The sequence below is a fragment of the Thermobia domestica genome, chromosome 12 (assembly GCF_964235325.1).
Source record: "Thermobia domestica chromosome 12, izTheDome1.hap1.1, whole genome shotgun sequence".
NCBI classification, from domain to species: domain Eukaryota; kingdom Metazoa; phylum Arthropoda; class Insecta; order Zygentoma; family Lepismatidae; genus Thermobia; species Thermobia domestica.
This window is the reverse complement of record NC_137465.1, coordinates 166,989,198-167,011,930: the sequence shown is the minus strand read 5'-3', so window position 1 is coordinate 167,011,930 and position 22,733 is coordinate 166,989,198. Positions and strand designations below refer to the sequence as shown.

Genomic DNA, 22,733 nt, shown 5'->3' with positions numbered 1-22,733 from the left:
TAACAGTTTTAACACAATAACTGTGTCCTTATCAGACTTCCACCCTTTCTCTTCAGACAAAGAATGGAAGTCTGATGAAGACAGTTATTTTATTGAAACTGTTACGTAATTGTGTGTTTTATATATATTATCACATAGCCTTGCTCAGTGTGTTGTGATTAGTTTGAGAACTAATTTATCGAGGTGTTCGGCAAGCTGAGAATTAACATATTCTGCATTTGGTAAACGAAGATGCAGGTGAAGTACTCGTTAGTAAGATTAATTACAATGAAAGATCGCAGAGTCGATTCATTGTGGTCCAGAGAGCAAATTTCATTAACCGGTGCAATGTGTTGCTTAATTTGATTTCCAGTTATTGCTGGTTGAAAGAGAAACAGTCGTTGATTCTTCTAGACAGGGATTTCTCCACTAAAGTCCTGGAACTTTGGGAATTGGCTTCAAATCTTCTTTAATGCTTGTTCGGCGACGTTAAATAGCGTCTTGTTGTTACTTACTACATCATAATCGTCCTTCTTTATCTTGAATAAAAAGAAACAACTATGATGTGGGCGCCAAGAGCTCTTAAAAATCTTGAAAATTTCTGGATAGCTTCTACATGTGATAGCTACGAAGTCTATTAGAGCAAGACCCAGTGGTTATTTATATAAACTCGGTCGTGTCACTTCCTATTTAACTGACATTGATATAACTTATTAGATCTTGAAAATCGATTGAAATTGGTGCTTCCCAACGAATCTTAGTTACTTGCACTTTTCTTGAATCTTTCGACTTAGCGACAAAATAGATGATCAATGTCTATTACACATCCTGTGAAGACGGGATATTGAGTTTCTATGCGTCAGCATGGTCTTAGTACATATGTGTCTGCCTTTTATTAATTTGTAATTAACAAAGACATACATGAAAGATTAATACGTTCCATATATATAAATACTATTGCCTTTATCTGACCTTTTGAAATAATGATTGAAATGTAGTATTTTAACGCTATTATTGGAGATTATTATACGAACCTGGTATTTAATATAACCTGGGTATGATTTGTACTTATAATTAGTACTCCCTGATAATATATATATACAAATAAGTTATGTTGTCCGTGAAATTAATAGACATGCAAAAATATATTTAAAATACACAATTATAATTGATATTTTTCTCAAATTCATTTTTATTTTACTTTTATTAATTATTAGTTTTGTTTAAAAACAGTAATTTCTCATAATAAATTATTAATTTTCCCATACTCTTAATTTTAATCCATTAAATTTTACATTAACTTTCGAAACCCAAAACAATTATTTTTCATAATATTGAAAATTAACGTTTTTCGTTTTAATTTTAATTGATTGGCTTTGAAAATAATTTTAATTTAACCGCTAAATTTTTCTGGCATTAAATTAAATATAATTAATTAATTTTCCTTTACTTAAATTTTAACCAACTATGCTCTTCATCTTATACACACTTAGTGCTGGAAAGGATATTAATTCGAAATAAAGTAATATATCAAATTATGTAACAAAATGGCAGCGGAACTGTATTTTAACTATTGTAGCTTATTTTGGGGTACACAGAAAACAGCAAAAAATACAATTACATTTTTGTAGAAATGAAAAAGAATCATAGATTTCTGGTAAACATTATCAAACGTTAACTAAAATACTAACTATTGTATTGACTGAGCAAAATTAATTTTGATTCTAAATTTTAACAGGAAGTAAAGTTTACTTGCCTGTACAGATTATAAGTCTCTGCTGAAGGAATTTCGTCCTGATTCAGTCGATCCGTGTCGTCCGCTGACGCAGATGCATGATACGATAAGCACTCTAAAGCCACTTTTTGCTTAGCCATTAATTTACCTGTAGTGTAAATTAAATAACATTAAACTGCATAATTCCCGTTACATTGTAATGTAATTAAACGTTTAGAAATTTCTGCAGTCAAACTACGAGTGATATTGTGTGCAGTAGCAGCTAGCAAAAGAATATTTAAGTTGAGTAAGAAGTTTACCCCTTACCTTTTGTCTGATTTCAACCTCAAGCAATAGCCATTCTCTTAAATCTCAAAAGAAACTGACCTCATATTCTATGGAAACTGGATTCTTTATATGAAAGTTTTCGTAAAAACCTTTTCTTTAAGGTGAGTGTAAAGGGTTCAACTAGTTCCAAAAGATGGCATCACGTATCCTTTATCTTTCCAATGTATTTTGTAGAGACGATAATGTTTACAACACTTCAATCAGCTTCAGAAGATTCATGTTCAAACTTTGTTCGTAGACAAATTGAATCAACAACTAGAGAATAATCTGTGCACATTTGGATTACTTTGATTTAGTCATTGTACAGAGCACAGACGTTTACTCCTCAGATGCATGCTTAAACGTTAAAAGTCCCTCAACAATAATATATATTTGAATGACAAAACTGCACTGTTAATCTCAAATTATTGATTCAATTTGTGTTTGAACAACGTTTGAGTATTTATCTATTAATTGCCGCTCCTTATAAAATATTTTGGCAAGAAAGACAAGGAATACGTGTTGCTCTCTGTTAATGATTAGTCTTCTTTTGAACTCACTGCCTCTGACTGATTTTAACTTCAAGCAGTAGAGATATTTATAACTCTCAAAGAAATACGTTATCTTTAATGAAATCTGACAAATTTCACGAAATTTATCATGGAATATATATTTTTTTATGATGGGATAAATTCACTCCCTGTCTCTTGACCGAATTTGACCACAAAAATGGGAATAAATGAGAGTCTTTGAAATAAAATACACGCAACATATAATCAAAATCGAATTTATATTTCTCTTTGTTTACCTGCAATTCTTGACCCATTTCAAACTCCGAACCCAGGCTTATTTGAAAAATCTGAAAGAAACTTAAGTTACTTTATCATATTTCTGAAATCCAGCAATACGATAAAGTAACTTTTATTAATGTGATTCTTTATAATGTAAAATGGGTGACATTGTAGAAAATTCTTAGATTTATTTCTGATGCTTCTTTTAAATATTTGACATGGCAGCTTCTATGTCTAAAAATTTTAAGTGATTAGATTGTAAGATCAAATTCACTCCCTTTTTCTCATTTTCTGCAAATGTAAAAGATTTGATTGCAGAGATGTTACTGTCAATAAACTATTTTTCAAGTAAGCCTACGAAGCATTTTCTTCGTAAGATATATATTAATCCATCCCAAAAGTTGTACTGGTTCAATTATTTTTGCTGAAAAAAGGGAAGTCTTTCATTTTCCAAACAGACAGAATTTTCAGAAGAATAAGTCATATAAATAAGCTGAATTATCTAATATGCTAATCGAGTTGTTGACTAGAAAGTCGATCAGTCATTTTTAAGTCGAAGTGTAGATCTCTATTGATTTCACAATAGCCGAACAACCAATCACAAATTGTGCTATCAGGCGCAAGTTTCAATTGTATAAACGACAATCACAAATCAACACAATTTGGCTGTTCCGGGAATCAGATTTCTATTTTTCTAATGTAATTGATACTTTTTTTTTATTTATTTATTTTATTATTATTATTATTATTATTATTATTATTTATTTTTTTTTTTTAGATATTTATAAATTCGTTTTGTAAAGCCAAGTTTTAAGTTTAATTAAAAAGAAAGGTGATATCTCAAGACTTGTACTCTAAGTAGTTCTTCAAAGACTATGTTGAAAGTAAAAAAGTGCGGAATGATCATCATAATTTAACTCTGTTATTGTATTATACATTTTTTTTTCTAAATACAAATATAGCATTAGGAATTGGATTTCTGAGCTTTCAGCATTTATGTCCATGTTAGCCCGTCACATATGACGAATGGCGTTCCTCGGCAATCACACTATTCATGGAATTGGAAAGGAAGAAAGAAGCTATGGACTATGATATTAGGTAACATCCCGGAACTTTTGGAGTGAATGAGGAAAACACCCAAGTAAATCTCATTTAGAATGACTGGCGTGAAAAATCATTTTACACTTTTTCGAGCGACTATCTCCACCAGTAATTGAACCGGGACAGCTCGCATCAAAGGCGAGAGCGTTAGTGACTCTACTACACGGGACCACATAATATAATAATGATAGTTATATTGTCCAAAGCCTAGTGATAAGTTTCTATCTTATGAAGAAAGACATAGGTTTAAATATTAAATAACATACGAAAAATAATAAAGTATATTTACCTGTTACTAAGAATAATAATAATAGTTAGTAGTAGGTAAAAAATACTTTATTTTTCATATTATTTAATATTTAAATATACATCTTTTTTCATAAGATGGAAACTCACCACTAGGCTTTTGACATTAGTAGTATTGTAATTCACTAACGTAAGTTAATTATTCGCAAATCACAAAAGTTAAATTTCATGTCAAACTTGCTTTTTGTTGTAAACTGGGTAAATGTGTGAAGACTTTATCCATGATTATTAATACAGGGATGATCTGATACAAGTTCGTTCTAGGGTTTTAAATTTAAATTATGAATCATTTATGGTTAATTGGGGTTCATTGCCTGATTACCAAAGGTTTGTGTGTGTGTGTTGAGATTATTAAATGTTCGGTTTTCTTAGCAGATCTGGTCAATTTGCTATTTCAATGTTATACTTTATAATTAGTTGATTCAACAAATTATTATATAGTATAAATACTTATTGTTTAAATAATTACACGACATGTTAAAGAAGTATGTAATCATCTAAATTTAACGTACAAGTGACGCTATGTAGAACTAAGTAAAATTTCTACAAGGTAGCACAAAATTGAAGAAGTCTTTTTAAAAAATAAACTTCTGCTTAACTTTTTCCACAGCTAATAGACTTTCACAGGAAGAGAACTCAAGTAAAGGAATTAACATTATTCTAGTGTCAAATGTTAGACCTCACAAGGTTACCGTGCACACAGAAATAGTACAAAGTGAAATTTAAGAACTGAGATGAGTTGTATTTGAGTTGTCCAAATTTGCTAAGGAAGATGATAGCGAACACCGAAACATACAGCAAAATATTTAAAGTAGCAAAAGCGTTTATTTTAGTAAACAAAGATGATTTATTTTAATGCTTATGCAGCATTCAGTTGAAAAAATTCAACTGATTTTATTGGTAAATGAGTTTGTTTAGTTGTGTCATATCGTGTGAGAAGGAAATACATTGATCTGTGGCTTCGATTGACAACATAGATCATAATTTTGAAGTAATATAACAAATATAAGCCAGATATTTGAAGTAGTTTTGTAGTTTTATTGCTCTTTGTGACATATTTACAAGAACGTGTTATTTAAAAGGAGCATTTCTGCACTAATCAATCACAACGCTTAAGCTGAAGCGGAATGCATGGTGTAGACAGTAAAAAAATCCATTTTGCCACTTGAACTATGTAGCGTATATGTAAAACTGGAAATATAACAAAAACAATTCCCCCACCCCCGAAAATGCAAAAGAAAGATAGTAAATAAATACAGGAGACTAACAATAGCTCTTCTGGTTAATAACTGGGGTATGCATCGTTCAAGTTGTCAGGGTATAGTAAGAAAAGAAGAGCTACTAAATGTTTGAAGTATACTTTTTCTGAGCTTTCTAAGTTCGGAATACATAACATGTTTTCAGAAGACTACGTTAGTACTTCTATTAGAAAAAAATATGCATTCGCACTAATCTTTCTTATTGACAATATTTATTTCCTTGTACTTCGAACCTTTACGTGGCCCCTATTAGAAGTACGAAGATGGAAAAAAAAAAGGAAAGAAAAGAAATTAAAAAAAAATTAAAAGTTAAGGAGTGACACGTATTAAATGGAAGCTGTCAAAAGCGTTATACTCCAACTTTGTAATTCAGTCTAGCATCAGCGGTGATAGAAATCATCTATACCAAACTACTAGTAACGTTATTAGTAGATCTTGTTGCCTCTGTTTTCTTATCGAGAAAATGATAATTTATTTCCGTAAGTTTTCTCTTGTTCTAATGAGCTAACCTTCCTTATTTGTCACTCAAAATAACCTTCTGTTCGTTTTCCGTAAAACGCTTAATTTACAAAAGTAGTTCTTCAACTGTGCATGTTTCAGTTAGGATACATTGATTCATTGTATGTGCGATCATTATTTTACATTTATTTCAAATATACTACAAATTATAAGTTCAATAGTTTAAAATTTGATCTTATTAAATATTAATTCCCTAAGGAATTATGTAATATTAAAGTTTTGCAATATTATTATTTACCTTATTGAATCATATTGTTAAATACATTAAAAAACAAGAGATAGAGATATGTACCCCCACTGTTGAATCAAATATTCCATGGTTTGTGGTACGTTATAAGTAAAAATAAATAATCATATTACTAGCAATAACAAAAATTACAGTATTCAATGTAATTTTATGGCAAGAAAGATAGAAATAACAAAATACTTACAAGCATTTTCATACATTTGCGTATTGTGGATTCCTAATCCACAAAATATCGCGAAGGCCTCAAAAATAGAAACATCACAGTCTGTGAAAGGATGGCCATTTCCCTAAAAAAGTATATATAGTATTTAGTATAAGAGTTTATTGACACAAGATAAATACATTTTTGTACAGGTACAAATACATTTGCAGTTTGTCAAGGAGATAAAACACTTAAATAACATGCTGTTTAGTTATAAGTTAACTTTTTACTATTCTAGTGAAAATAAGTCACACACTCCCAAAGAGTATGAAATACCTCAATTATTTCTTTCGCGAGTATTTACTTTGTTGTGTGTGTGTGTGTGTGTGTGTTTATCTAATTTCACGGCTAAGTTAGTGACCTGTTTGTTTCTCTTATTACCAATATATATGTATTTGTTGAAGGAATAAATGCCAATCTACTGAGAAGTAACTATGTACGTGGAGAAATATGAGGGTGTATAAGGTTTCTTCATGGAGACAATGAATGCATTCTCTTTTGGCTTTCTTTTCTATTTTCATTTCCAGATATGCAATGTAAAACTGCACTGAAAATAACTATCATCTCCTTCTTCCACATCATTACTGTCATGTATTTTCTCAAGACATGATTCATCATCATCAGTGATGGACTGACTACTCTCTTTCAATTAATCTTCACTTACATTGCTTTGAATTTTTCATCTTCCAACTATCTTCAAGACTCTGAGCAATCTCCTTGATATTTATTACATGTCTTGGCGTTTTCAAGTAAAACGTAATCTCACATATACACTCAAACAGATATTTGTACAGTCCGCAGCAGAAAAACCTGCAACATGAACATGTAAGTTTATTATGAAACGAGGAAGTCTTTTGCTCCAAAATAAGTGTGCAGGGGAGGATGCCGAGGTTTCTCCTGGCGTGATTCGTGCCACTTAGACGTTATGTTGATTCTCTGGGCTGTTAGGCGTAGTTTTACAATAAACTTACATGCTCGTGTTGCAGGTTTTTTGCTGCGGACTGTACAATGTTTGTGTATTTTATTTCTTTAAAAAATACAATATTATTCTCATTTGAAAAGGGGCTAGCTGCAGAAGTTGCGCTTTCTCTAGTGCCAATGGAATCTGCTGTGTCATTTTGAGAGTTGTGTGTATGACAAAATTTATAAAAGCAAAAGTTGTATATATATATTGAGTTTTCCATTTAGACGTTCAATAAAAGTATTAATCTATATACATTGCAAAACATCGGAACACTTGTTTTTGTTCCTATTAATACAATGATAATTCACGTCAAAGTATGAGGGTAGACAAAAACCATCGTCATCAGTTTGAGCACCATCAGAGAGGAACATGTGACGACTGAGGTCTGTGAGACCCCACCGGAGGAGTTCAATGTTAAAAATTTAGAAAAAGCTTTCAAAAGTTTTTTTTTTCCTCTTGAAAACGTTTCCACACAGGAGCAGAAAAAAGTAACATATAAATTTCACTTTTAACGCTGCATTGTTGTCAAGGTATAGTTTAATTATAATCTACAATTCATAGAAACTGCTAACAGATTTGCAGTAAACTTTAAGTAGGATTAATTATAGTAACTCCTTATTAAGTTTCAGAAAGTTATCTATCAGTAGTTCCTCAAATTGTATCATAAAGGAACACTCCAAAATTTATTGACAACTTATATAAAACTTCATGTAATATAGGCTATACCTCAACTAAGTATATTATAATATAGACTATGAGTACATAGCATATACTTTGCAGTTTGCTTCTATCTTACATGATACAGTTTGAGGACCTACTGACTGTTAACCTTTTGGAGCTTAATAATAAGCTGTCTTACACAGGTTTAAAATTCGCTACACTGGCTATTTTTAACATAGAAAAACACAATCTCTGAACAAAGTACAAAGTTTATAATTAAAACATTGATGTGTAACAGTTAGTTTCAAACATCTTAATTAGTTTCAGCTAGTTTCAGATAGAGTATCAAGGTAGATACTGTCTGATGAAATCAAAAGTTTAGTTAGTTGACGAAACTGTTACACATCTCTATTTGAATTTTAAAAGTAGTGCTTTGCTCAGAGACTTTGTTTTTCTGTGTTGAATTACTAAGGCAAAGCTAATATGAACCCGATAATCATTAGTTACTTTTGAAATTCATTTAGTAGAAATGGTGTTTCTTTTAACATATCTCCATAGCAAAGGGCCCATCTAGCACGATTCAAACAGATAAGTGATATAAAGAATTGTTTCATGATATGTCAAAACAAATAATAACTAAAAGCTTAAAGAAAAGGAGTAAAAAGTCGAGATCTACCCTTTCCCCACATACGGGCGCTCATACTTCAAAATATTACAATTTAAACACAATATAGTTCAATGTATTATAAATTTTATAATAATAGATTTATACTTCGTTAACGTGAACTAATTAAGTAATGCGATAACTGGAAATTATAACAGCACTTTCTTGCAATCTAGCGCAATTTTACGTTCATTAGACACAAAAGTGATACAGTGATATGTGAATAACGTGAGAGCGTAATGGTAAAGACGGGCGCAGTAGCGTACCCAGGAATTTATTTCGGGGGGGTTCAAACTAAATATGAAGCTATTTTATATTAAAATTGCTAAAATTGCCCCTAAAATTAGGCTAAATTTTTAAAAAGTCGAAATTTCGGGGGGGTCCGGACCCCCGTGTCCCCCCCCTTCCGTACGTCCCTGGACGGGCGGATGAGTAACTGAGTGCACTGTCAGTTGTTGTAGACACCATTGGGAGGGTACGGAACAAAGTTCAAGTATATAATCAATTATAACCAACAGTACATATATTTACAAGAAATTAAATACAATGTAATATTATACTGTAAACAGTATAGCAGGAGTTCAAGCCGGATAAATCAGAAATCCAAATTGAGAAAGAGCTCATATACTAGGCGCTATACAGACGCAGAATACTTTGTGCAATTTATAAAAAAAACTTTAATATAAGAAAATAAACAACCTTACTACTTTTATTACGTTCTTTTTAAACAAGAATGCTTTCATCAAAAAGCACAGAATACTGTATATATGAAGCATATACTGTATATAGGAGTGGCACCTACTATGCAATACTCCTAATAAGTTTATGCACTTTGTATATTACTCTTATTGTTAATAATTCTATTTGATTATGTGATGAATAGAGTCCTCAATACTATTTATGAAAGATAAAATTTATTGGGTTACGCAAGTATTTTGAAATTGTATTTTTTTCAGTTGCAATCATAAGCACATCTAGTTAATAGGTGCAATGATCAAGTCCTACTGACAATTCTTTCAGCTTGTCGAGGTCACCCCAGCAATGTCTATTGACTCTGTTTCTAATTGTTTAATGGCAAATTTTTGTAATCTATGTCTTTTCAGCGTGTTTTGAACGTGATTAATAGATTGTTGTTGAAAGAAATGGGGGTGAAAGTGATTTGGTGGAATGAAAGTGTGTAGCAAGAAACGTCCCGAGATGTTTACCGATACAGAATACGGCGCATTTATTTATCACTTGAAACCAATCGTCATATTCAGTAAACTAAACATTGAAAGCTTTCACTAAATGATTATAACTTACCGTAAATGTTTTGGATGGCTAGTTGATAACTTGCGCCATCGAAAAACAACAGAAATCTATAAGGTTAACTTATACATACGTAACCTCGAATGCTCACAGGAGTCTTTTCCAAGTGGGAGAAAGAAACCGGCACACAAGCATCATCACGAATTCAAACACACTTCATGTACGGATGCACATAATACTTCATGTGAAACAACAATTATTCATACACACATTGTGAACTTTATTAAGAACAGCAAATAAACACACTATAGTGTTAAAGCATTTAATATAATCATATTAAATACAAAGGTGTATCAAAAATATAGCGAATTTTTCTCTAAAGCCCAGAAGTTTTATTCAGCTTATTATTATTATTATTATTATTATTATTATTATTATTATTATTATTATTATTATTATTATTATTATTATTATTATTATTATTATTATTATTATTATTATTATTAAGAGAAATCTGACGGCAATTAGAGCGTCATCAACATATCTGGTATCTAGAGCAATTTAAACATGGCGCATTGACTTGAACATTATTCCAAGAGAAGGTGCGCGGTATCATTCGTTTTTCATTGGCCAAGGGACAGAAACCACCTGATATTCATCGAGAATTGTTGGAAGTCGATGTAGAAAGTGTTATATCTCAGAAATAAGAATATGTGTGATGCAACGCATTTGAAAGTGGTAGGAGGACTATTACAGACGATGACAGAAGTGGCAGACCAGCAACATCCATCGCTGATAGGAATGTGTGTAATATCGATGCGATGATTTCTTAAGATAGAACAGTGAGGTTGTATGACATTGCAGATGCGTTGCAGATCTCATATTGTTTAGTGAGGAGTATCATCCATGACCAACTTAGCTTTAGGAAAGCATGTGTGCGCTGGATGCCAAAACATCTGAGTGAAGACTAAAAACACCTTCAAATGGGCATATCCCTGAATCACCTCACACGAAATGACCACAAAGGAAATTCGGTCTTTCACCGCATCATAACGGACGATGAAACCTCAATACCCTTATGGATACCTGAATGAAAACGCCAGAGAATGACATGGAAATATCCATCGTTACCACTGGACAAGAAGTTCAAGGTCAGCAACATCTGCTAAGATAACATTGGCTACTGTGTTTTGGAACCATCAGGGTGTTATTCATGTTAAAGTTCTAGCAAAGAGTTCGAGCATTACTGTGGACACGTACTGCCAAACCATGGTCAGATGAAAGCAGCCATACGTCAGAAACGAAAAAGAGTACTATGAAAGAGTGTGTTGTTCCTGCACGATAACGGACAACCACATGCAGCCTAACAGACCTATACACACATAAGTTTCAACTGGGAAATTCTTGACCATCCTCCGTATAGCCCTGATTTAGCTCCTACCGACTACCATGTATTTGGACTCCTAAAGAAACACCACTGTGGTCGGTGTTTCGATACACTGGAAGAGGTACAACAGGATACGGTTATCTGGTTAAGGAACTTGAAGCACAGAGCATGAACGATTTGGTGTGACGTTGGAATATATGTTTGTCCGCAGTGGTTCCTATGCCGAATGTCAGTGTGATACCATGTGTCAAACATGATACAGTTTCAGATATTTATCGCTGCACGTGTTTCATTAAATCAAAAATTCACTTTTTGATACACTTTTGTACCATAGTGTGTGAGTAAGAATTCTAATATGTTTTGACATGTATTCCGAAGAACTGAATCCCTTCGAAACTCTAGGTGTGAGGAATTGCTCAGATCCTTGCCTTGTCCCATTCTATGAATGGCCATGTGTGAAGCATTTACTAGCAGAAATACATAGTAACTCTAATAAATATTTTACTAGAAAATGTTAAAGGTAAACCAACTTTATTAATTACCAAAATCTACTTCTTTTACTAAGGTTAATGTATATTCATTATATTATCCTATCTTATTTATGTATTTTGCGTATAAATTAGAAGTTTTAAATCACATGGAAATTTTCTATACGTAAGGATCTATTTAGGGTACCAAATAGATAGTATTTTGACTGTAAATAGCAAAAGTTAAATTATTTATTACATATGAGCCTACTACACACCTTATTAATGAGTTGAGCAACACCAATAACCGTCTTTTGTCCATTGGAAATGGGCATGCATAAAATACTTCTCGTCACAAAACCATCCTCTTCTCTGACTTCTTGGTTCATCCAAGAAGCCACATCCCCTATGTTTAATATCTACAAAGGAAGAAAACATTTATAAATTTAACACAAAGTAGGATACAAAAATATAGCAGCACTAGTAAACAAAGAGTTACCTTTTATATGTTTTGCTTGAAAATATTTTACTCCGTTTTGAACTTTAAGTTGATTTCCTAATTCAGAAGTAAGTGGTTATTTACATGGCATTAAATACTATAATGTTGGATTATAATTCAATAATGCAAACGATACAAAAGTAAATATAAAACCATTGGCGTCAGCAGCACATAAACTTTGGGTGGGGTCAGACTACCAGGGGACTGAGGTGTATGGAATACCCCCAGGAAATAGGGGGTCCTCCCTCGGAAAATTAAAAAAAAAACATAATTTTCGTACATTGCATTTTAAAGCATTTTTGATTTAAAAACAAACAAAAAAACTTAAACATTGTTGTGTTTTTTTACCGTTTATAGTTTTTTTTGTTTTTTTGAAAATGTGGTACTGAAATAAACCACATATATACACTTTACAGTTCGTTTATTCAAACAATAAAATATTCAATCTTGTTCTACAATCTTAGTTACACTTAAATGACACCAGTGTCAAAAACAAAATAGTGATAAAAGGTAGTGTGAAATGATTACTCAGAAACAATAGTTTCAAAAATATGTTTTAGGCCTATAAGCCTACAACTAATATAAATGAGACTCAACAATGTATAGTTAAAAAAATTATTTGAAAATTATGAGTTTTAGCTAAATTAAACTCGCTTTGCTGCTCGCTATCTAAACAAGACAGTTTATTACTTTACAGTTTACTTCACCTTAACCTTCATAGGGTAAAAAACTCACTGCTTCTTTTCACAACTGGAACAAACTTGTGTGCTATTTTTTATCATATCCACTTTGTCTAACATTGTTTTGTGAACGTAGCAAATTACTACATGGTTGAATCTCTTTTGGGTCTTAGTTGACCTAAAATACTTGAAATATTGGGGGGGAACCCTTTTACAAATATTGAGGTTGACATGTCCCTGGTGTCCCCAGTGGGATTGACGCCCTTGATTACAACTGTCGTCAGTGTTGATTTTAAGTAGTGTTCAAATCTATAGCTTCGGTTTCCTCTGAAACTTAAGAAGAGGCAAAGTTCGGGACGACTTGGGCATTGGGGAACAGTTGCCGACTGGGACATAATGGGTATCATTCGATTTGTATTGACAAATACATTAATAATTGCTATGATATTTTCATGAAAATTCAATTTTTGAACGGGAAATTAATAAAAAAACGGGATTTTGTGCAATGGAAACCAGTTTCCAACTGGGACGTGATGGGTATCATCCGATTCGTATTGACAAGTAGATCAATAATTGGTATTACATTTTCCCGAAAATTCAATTTTTACCTGGGAAATTAATAAAAATTCGAGATTTTGGGCAATGGGAACCAATTGCCCATTGAGACGTAATGGGTATTGGTCAGTTCGTATTGACCAATAGATCAATAATTACTTTGACATATTTCTCCCCAAAAAATTTTTACCCGGGAAATTACGAATCATTCGATTCGTAAATATTGAATTTTCGGGAAAGTGTTATGCCAAATATACTTGTCAATACGAATAGAATAATACCCACGTCTCAGTCGGCAACTGATCCCCATTGCCCAATACGTTTTCTAAACATAAAATCTATCACGAATGAGTATAAAAATATTGTGCCAAGACTGAAAAGCTAATTGAGCTGTGAACCAGTTTATTTCTTTTCCTGCAGAGAAATCAAGATCTTGCCTTTATGATATTTGCCAGTTCTTGACAATACAAGTGTTAATTTTATTAATAGAACAAAACATAACAAGAGGGACGAAATATGTAGTACATCATCAAGATCTGAAGTCATTTCATTTTATTACGCTGAAAAGAATTTGCTGCACAATTTATTACTTACAATTACGGTGCTAATTGTGGTAACAATGTTCACATTGTCGTCTATCATCGATATATTAATGAAGATTTGAGTATATTTTGGTTAAATTAAAACAATTTTCCTACTCTACACATTTTTCAAATTCTTTATTGATTTTCCTTTTCATCCTCTTGATAATGCTGTCCTTCGTAAGATGAAAATTTCACGTCATGGTATATCCGTTTACGGGTGATATAGAATCTAAGGTAAGTAGTAGTGTAAAAGGCATAATATCTTATTCAGAAAATCTTGGATATCCATGTCGATTTCAGAAATTCTACTCCTTTGATATTCCAGTAAACGAAAGTCTCAATTTGTCTCAATGAAATTATTTTTCTAGATTTGTGTATCGAAACATAATGGGATAGCAACACATGGATACTTACAAAAAATACAAAAAATTAAAAAAAGGAAAGCATTCAAGCTTAAAAGAGAGGAATGTACAGGGCTTAACCGTAAAGCAATGAGTTTGGCCACCGCGCGGCACTCCACTCGCCAGCAGTGAGCTCTCCGGCGGGGAATTTGTGGTGGGGCTTCTAAGTTAAGCAACGCACCGGATGGCTGTCGCGTCCGAGCTCTGACGCAATGAAGATCACACACTAATTAAACCTTGTTCAGTAAGTTCAAGAACGGTTGGAAGACCGTTTAAGACATGGAATCGAACGATAGCCGGAATCCAGGAGATTTTGCCTTTTGGCCACATTTTTGTCTAAACACTCGTTGAAGGACATCTAGATCGCTCCTGTAATCGCGTAGCGCTACTCCAGCAATTGCTTCATTTCTCACGTTCTTTGTCGCGACTGCCGTCCGGTGCGTTGCTTAGCTTAGATCCCCCACAAATCCCCACCGGGGAACGCGCTGCTGGTGACTGAAGCGCCGCGCAGCGATCAGTTTTATTAATTTACGAACAAACCCTACATAATGCTACAATTAAAACGAAGTATATTCTAGAATTTAGTTTAAAATCTGTTAGAAGGGACCTTATGAGGACGTGTTGATATCATCTTCCAAACTCTTGAATATGCAGGTATGAGATTTTACACAGAAAGAATAATCCTTCTCTGCTGGTCTAGTAGCTAGCATGTGCACCTCTGATGCACGAGGTTTCAGGTTAAATTTCCAGTGGGAAAGCATTAAACGTATTACGGTAGTTCGGATTCCACTTTCAACTGTAGGTCCACGCTTCATATAGCCTCGGTGCTGAAAGGTGACTCTAAATTTCAACAAGCAAACAAGCAAAGGTAACGTTCGCATCAGAAGACCAATAAATTTCAACTGAGAATGTGAATATCCAACCTAGATGCTTGTGTTTTGCAACACAAGTATTTGTCTGCCTGCAAAACATTAATTTATCCGAGTACCGTTATTATGTGGAGATAATTCTTCATTCTTGGATTTTTCTGGGAGGAATTTAGAGTATTTATAATTCTTATTCAAGGCATTTCAAACGATTATCGTGCTTATCAAGTGCCTCAATATCTTTTATTATGACTTTATCTAAATCTACAATGTCCGTTCTGACTCATTTTCAAAGACTTACAAATTCACTTTGAGATTATGAATTAAATTTCTAAGTTTTCAGCATCTATGGTCATGTTAGCTCGTCACATATGAGGGACGACATCAATTGGTGATTATTGCCTGTGGAAATGGAGAGGAAGAAAGGAATATGGAAACAACGAAGTGGGCTGGGACCATTATGTGAATAAGAAAAACCCAGGAAAACTTCACTCAGCTTTTCACTTTTACGTACCAAATACGACAACGTTAACGACTACACTATGTGTGGGGACCGCGGTGGCTCAGTGGTAGAGCGTTCATCTCCGGTGCGTGGGGTCTCGGGTTCGATCCCAGCTCCCGCCAAGTGAACTTTGTGGTGTACAAACACCGTATCCGTGGGTTTTCTCGGGGTTCTCCCGTTTCCCCCACTTTCTTCATTCCACCATTTCATTCATTTTTCATACTCACCGTCTCCTTTAGCCTAGCCGGCATAAGCGTTGGACGTAAAACTCAAGATTTCATTTCATTTCGACTACGCTATGTGGAACCACTTACTTTAATTGTTACAAAAGTACAATTTAATTTAGAAAGTAAAGTATCCAGTTTATAACGTTCTGAAAGCTTGATATCACACATTTCGAGATAATATATTGGAGTATTTTCAGTTTTAATTAAGAGATAGATTATGATTGTTATTCTGTTTTTCGAGAAGAGTTTTTCATCATTATAAACCGTTATTAGAAAATAATATACAGTTTCTAATTTTGCTAAAAGAAAAAAATCTGATATTTAAGTAAAAAACTTAAAAAGAAACTAGGGAATATTTTACTGAAAAGATTCATTTATAATTTGTCTTGAATCTTTTGCTGAATTCGAAAAAGCAGTCAATAGTTTTTTTTTTTTAATTGTCAAGTTTTTAATATAAAGGCAGTTTCATAACGTGATTTGCAGCATTTATGTTGAATAAATGACTGTCAAGTATTATTTCTGTTTGCGTTTATATTGCTATTATTATTATTATTATTATTATTATTATTATTATTATTATTATTATTATTAAAATAAGGGCAATTTCGTAGATTTTGCATCTCTCTTGCAGGAATAAACATGACAAGTTCTCTTGTAGAAATAGAAGATAATTTACAATACTTTTAGTACTATAACTATAGTTATATTGAAGTGAATTATGAAAAGATTCTATATAGTCGTATAATGTTAATCCTTTATTGGGCAGTGTTGCTCTCAAGCAACATCGCATTCTACTGCATTATCCGCACGAATTATAACTTCAGGGATCATTTAATTGGCATTATTGCTTTCATAGAATATTCATATACATGATTTGCGGGTCGCTTCTTTAGATACTTCTAATCTTCGTGAACAGGGGACAGTCAAATTTAGTATTGTAGAAGCTTTATCGACTACGTTCCGCGAAAGTTATTTTTTTATTTTTTTTTATTTTTTTATTTGTGGCTTCTTGCTCTGTAGAAAAATATTTCAACGAAACTGTTGGTAATTACTGAGAGTATTCTTATGATATTTTACCATAATAGGGCAATGCTACTCAATAGCTACACGTAAGACCTATTTTATGGCAATGTTGGTTTGAAATAAACACTATTTGGTAACCAAAGTACAAAAATACTTTAAAAATTATAAAATTATTATCAGGAATTCATAGTTCAACCATAAAAGCAAACTAAACATTTTAATGGTAATGCTATCAATGCTTGCCAATTAAAGGGTTAAATTGAATTATTCCTTAGGTAATTACATCAGTTAGTAATGTTAACAGTTCATTAGAAATATTTTTATTCTTATTCTGTAACCCAGTCGTAGGGTTTTAGGTGATTTTAGGCAGCCTTAAGGCTGTAATCCCTATTACACTGTGTTCGTTGTACTTAAGGTAAATTGAATATGCTGTCTCAATAATCCAACTCTGAGTGAAACTCCTTATCAATGAGGGTTCGTATAATCCTTGAAACAAGTTAGTTGAAAGTCTTCCCTGATTTTATTATTACTTGTTGGTATATATACTTGTTGCATATAAAATCAATATTGTTGAATTATATCTATCTTGGATATATATATATATATATATTTGGATTTACTTACTTGTCTCAACGAATTAATGATTTGATATAGTTTAGTAGAGTTTTATTATAATCTTGTAAGTATGAGTTTTCGTTAAATGCTTCGTTAGATTCATTCTCTCTCTCTCTCTCTCTCTGGTCGATAGAGCTAATAACTTTTTTGCACCAACAGAAATTAGTTTCAATTTTATTGATTTGATATAATTTGTAGGGTGTTAGTATGGTATTAAAGAGTAGTCAGTAAAGCAGAATTATTTGATGTCTTGTCCAGTTATGTATGAAATTTCATGGTTTAAGTGTATTTATATCCATAATATGTCAGTAATATGTTCCTGGACCTTATCGATTAACTGATTTTCATTCATTTATTGATTGAGATTGTTGTAGATTGACAACTGTTTTGAGATTTAAATGACTTGTTTTGATTAATGCTCGTCACCTGCGGATTTCGTAGCTAGGTCTGTTTTATCATGGAATTTTATTTTTGAGTGTGACTTTGTATATAAAAAATTAATTGTATACCCTTTTTCTTGTAATTGTTTGTATAAAATTTTGATATTAAGTAGAAACCAGGTAGTTTTGATAGTCCAATTAGTCTGTTGTAAAGCATAAAGTACACTTAGGGCATCAGAGCTTATACATGTACAATGTAGTTTTAGAGTTTTAATGAGTATAAGAGCTTGTCATATTGCAAAAGTCTCCCCTTCAAAAATTGAAAAAAAAATTAGAAGTTTGTATTTTTTAACGATATTTAAATCAGAAATTAATATTGCAGCACTAACATTTTTTTCCTTCTTTTCCTTATGCATCCATGAAGAATAAAGTACAATTAGTAGGAAGTTGGTCCAAATATATATTTCAAATATTTTTGTTGATAATTTTTATTTTTTCTAGATTATTAGATGTGAAATATTCATTAGAAATAATAGCATGTATTAGGGTAGTTAATTACAATGTAAATTTATATATTAACGACAATTGATGGAAATAAATCTGATTCATATAGATTGAGAGTGTCATATATTTAACTCTATGCTATAAACTGGAAAAGCTACCAAATGTGTAGCAGCGTCAAGTTTTTGGAGTTTTCATAATTATTTGTTTGTTAAAAAGTGAATAAAAAATCATCATTACCTTTTTTACGTCCATTCAACTCATCAACGTTTATAATGTGCATTCATATAATAATGTATTCCTAAATCCAAAATCAATTTATATATTTTTATCGTATTCGAAATCATATAATAAAACGAAGTGAATACACATTTCTCTTTCGTTTATTATACATCATGCATACTAATTTACATACATATTGTCTAAGCACACAAACACACAGACACACACACACAGACATATATATATATATATATCTTGTTCATTTTTTATTACTTTATATCTATATTAAAGCAAATTGAATATTAAATTCTATGGTTACTCCTGATAATTAATCTCGTACAACACCTACCAACAAGTACCAACATGCCCATAACTGGCATTCGAACCTACAAATTATGATCAATAATCTGTGTGGAAATTAATGTAATTTGTAATAACGTTCTGAATTCAACTATTATCGTCTCAATTTCCACTAGTAATCTCAAAATAACAAGCAACTCACAACAAATTATATATTCTCTCTGTAAATGGTTATGACCATAAGAGTATTGATTTGCAATTGTAGTTATATTCAGTTACAATGGAAAGCTCTAGTATAAATTCCATTCTTCTAAAATTTTAATCATCATATTAAATTCATGATTGATCAAACAAATTGAGCAGTGGAAACATTAACATATTGTATTATTTAAAAATAGGGTATCTGTTTTATCAAATTATGATCCCCTTTAAATGTGTTTTCGAGAGTATGTGTTATCATAACAACCGAAGGAAATAAACAGAAATATCATTGCAATCTAACCATTAAATAATAGTTATTTAATATATATCAATATCTATATCTATCTATCTATCTATCTATCTCTATATATAGTATATGAATAAGTGTTTCAACAACTGGCACGGAAAATTTTTCAACTAAACTCTTCGGCATCAAGATTAACTTTTTTCTTATTATTAAATCCAAAAATTCATATTCTCATGCAATTTGAATAAAAGGAACATGAAACGAATGTACAAATCCATGAACAAACACATGTGAGATATATCATCATCATCATCTTCTTCTTCTTCTTCATAGGTGTTCTGCCATTATTTGCAGGTCACTTGTTGCAACTGAGAAGCTTTCATGCAACACGGTCTTCTGCTACCTCTTCGTCTTCACGTACGATTACTCTATTTAATAACGTTCATTAATTGTACTCTCCTTTGCCACTCTTTCTCTTTCCTGCCATCATTCCCTCTAACACGTTCCTCATGATACAGTTCTCTCTTGGCCAATACCCCAACCAGTTTCTCTTCCACTTCTTAATAATATCTAAATTTATTATTTTCTCCCCCATAATTTCTAATACTCTCTCATTCGTTTTCCATTCGGCCCAACCAATTCTCTTCATTCTTCTCCACACCCATATTTCGAAAGCTTCGATTCGTTTTTCATCATTTTTGCGTAATGTCCATGTTTCTTCGTCATACGGCACAATTCCAGACGAACCATTTTATGAGTTTCATAATATGAGATATAAATAATAAATAATTACTCAAGAATGAAAATAAATACACATTTATATATACATGTATAACAACAATAATATGATTGATAATGATAATAATAATAATAATACACAAATAGCAGCCAAACATTTTGGTATGTTGTAAATTATTTCCAGAAGCTAAAAAAAAACAGTGATAATTCAGTATAGCAATTCTAATGACTACTCTATTTCATACGTATGCTTTTCTAAGTGCTATTTTAAAAAAAAACCATTATGTTATTATCTCTGTATTTTAGTTATTTTAAAGATTGTAATAAGAAAGAAAGAAAAGAAGAGATAAACGAACTAGTTTGTTATAAAATTTTCATTGAATAAATCTGTGAAAAAGTTTCATTTTAAATATATATATATATATATATATATATATATATATATATATATATATATATATGGTTTCACATCATATACGCAAAAGGTTATGTATGTATATGATGTAAACAAAATTTTGTAGTCGAATTGAACCAATGTGTGCATGGAAAGGAAAGAAAACAATTTGGATGCGAAATATCTACGAAAATAGTACATGCCAAGGAAAGGGGAAATAAATTACTTTGTATATTAGTTATGGCTGAGAATAGTCATTTGAAACTCTGAAAAAAAAATTACAAGTTTTTCCAATAGCTTTGACCTTTATCATTATAATATACAGAGTGGCCGAAAAGTAGATACACAGACATGCATCGATCAAGTACGACATTTTAATTTATTAAGGTGACGAATTTATTAGCTTTGGTCTGTTCCGAATTAAGGCATAAGTGAAAAGAAATTAAGAACGGGCAATGAAGAAACTAAGTCAATACCTATATAGATAACAATAAGTAAATGATATAAAATGACATGAGCCGATCAGTACGACACTGTATACCTACTTTTCGGTCACCCTATATGCATTAAAAACAAGTTAAATGCATCAATAGTAAATAAATTTTAACATTAATAACAAGAAATCTTAATATCAAGAATCAAGAACTTAGGAACTACAATGGAACTTGAGTGAAGATAAGAAGATTCTAGAGAAAGTTTAACGTAATAACGTTATCTATTATTAACAAATTTCATCTTTAAAAATTATTACTTGAAATAATGTATTGCACATATAAGATCGAAAATACAACTGTTAACATTAAAAATTTAATATTTTTAAGTTATAAAAATAAAACAGTTATTATATATGGTGGTTGGATAGGTTAAATATTAATTAAATAATTATATAATAATTACTATTTAGCAAGAATAATGGACATGCAAAACTTGAAATGTTTGTAATTGTTTGTTTGTAGGCGAGATGGACTTTACTAGTTTTATGTACTAATTTGAGTAATTTCGAGCCTTTTAGGCTAGAAAATACGGATAATTAATGGAAGGAAATAATTAAATGGTGTAATGGGAATTGAGAAAGAAACGACAGAACCTCCGAAACATCCACAGACACAACGTTCTCTACTACAAACTCGCGTGACCGGAGGTTCAGCGAGGCCCCACGCAGCAAAGATGCTCGCCCTACCACTGAACTACCATATCTCCCGATGCGGGCCCCTTGGAGGCGTGGTGGTTCAGTGGTAAAGCGCTTACCTCTGGTGCATCAGGTTATTGCTTCAAACCTCGGGCCAAGTAAGTCTGTGCTAGACAACATTGTATCTGTGGGCTTTCTGGGAGTACTCCTGTTGCCTTCCACATTCTCATTCCACCAATTCTTCCATCATCATTCACTTACCTTAATCATCGTCTTCCTTAGCCTAAAGTGCATAATCGTCGGATGTTAAACTGAAAGACTTCATTTCAATTCAATTCTACAAATCATATTATTTGTATGATACCTGTATGATGTGAAAATAAAGTCAAACCAAGAATAGACGCTTGTGATGTGAATTATATTAAGGAATATTGACTGGCTGATGTAATGGGTAGTAAGTAACCTACTATGGAAAATGGAAAAAAAATTGTGGAGATATGTGAAGTGATTGAAAATTTGTTGTTGACCCTATTGAGTATACGAATATCGTATAACGAAAATGATAGTAACTGTCACTAAGTAATCGAGACATGAAACCAATATTAATAAAATAATAGTTTCTAGGGGACATATAGTCTAATACTATAATAATCTAGACAATAACAAGTTGAGCTGAGGGTAATTAAAATTTAAATTACTGATTGCTTACATTTGAATTGGATACGGATTACTATTTATTAGATATGTACATTGATTTGGATGTTACTACCTTCAGGTCCTTTGGTTACATGCAACTTATTTCTCTTTCTCCCTTTCATTTTGTTTAGTAATATC

General features: G+C 31.9%; 1 protein-coding gene across 2 annotated transcripts in view; it reads right to left on the bottom strand.

The window, feature by feature from the left end:
- Positions 1-22,733, bottom strand: part of Pde6 (phosphodiesterase 6) — a 557,480-nt gene that overhangs the window by 77,135 nt on the left and 457,612 nt on the right. For both annotated transcript variants that reach the window (XM_081734379.1, XM_081734380.1), the window contains 3 exons: positions 12,114-12,254; positions 6,428-6,530; positions 1,736-1,862 (listed from right to left, as the gene is read on the bottom strand). In XM_081734379.1, the coding sequence (XP_081590505.1) occupies positions 1,736-1,862; positions 6,428-6,530; positions 12,114-12,254 (371 nt within the window). The remainder of the gene's footprint in view (positions 1-1,735; positions 1,863-6,427; positions 6,531-12,113; positions 12,255-22,733) is intronic.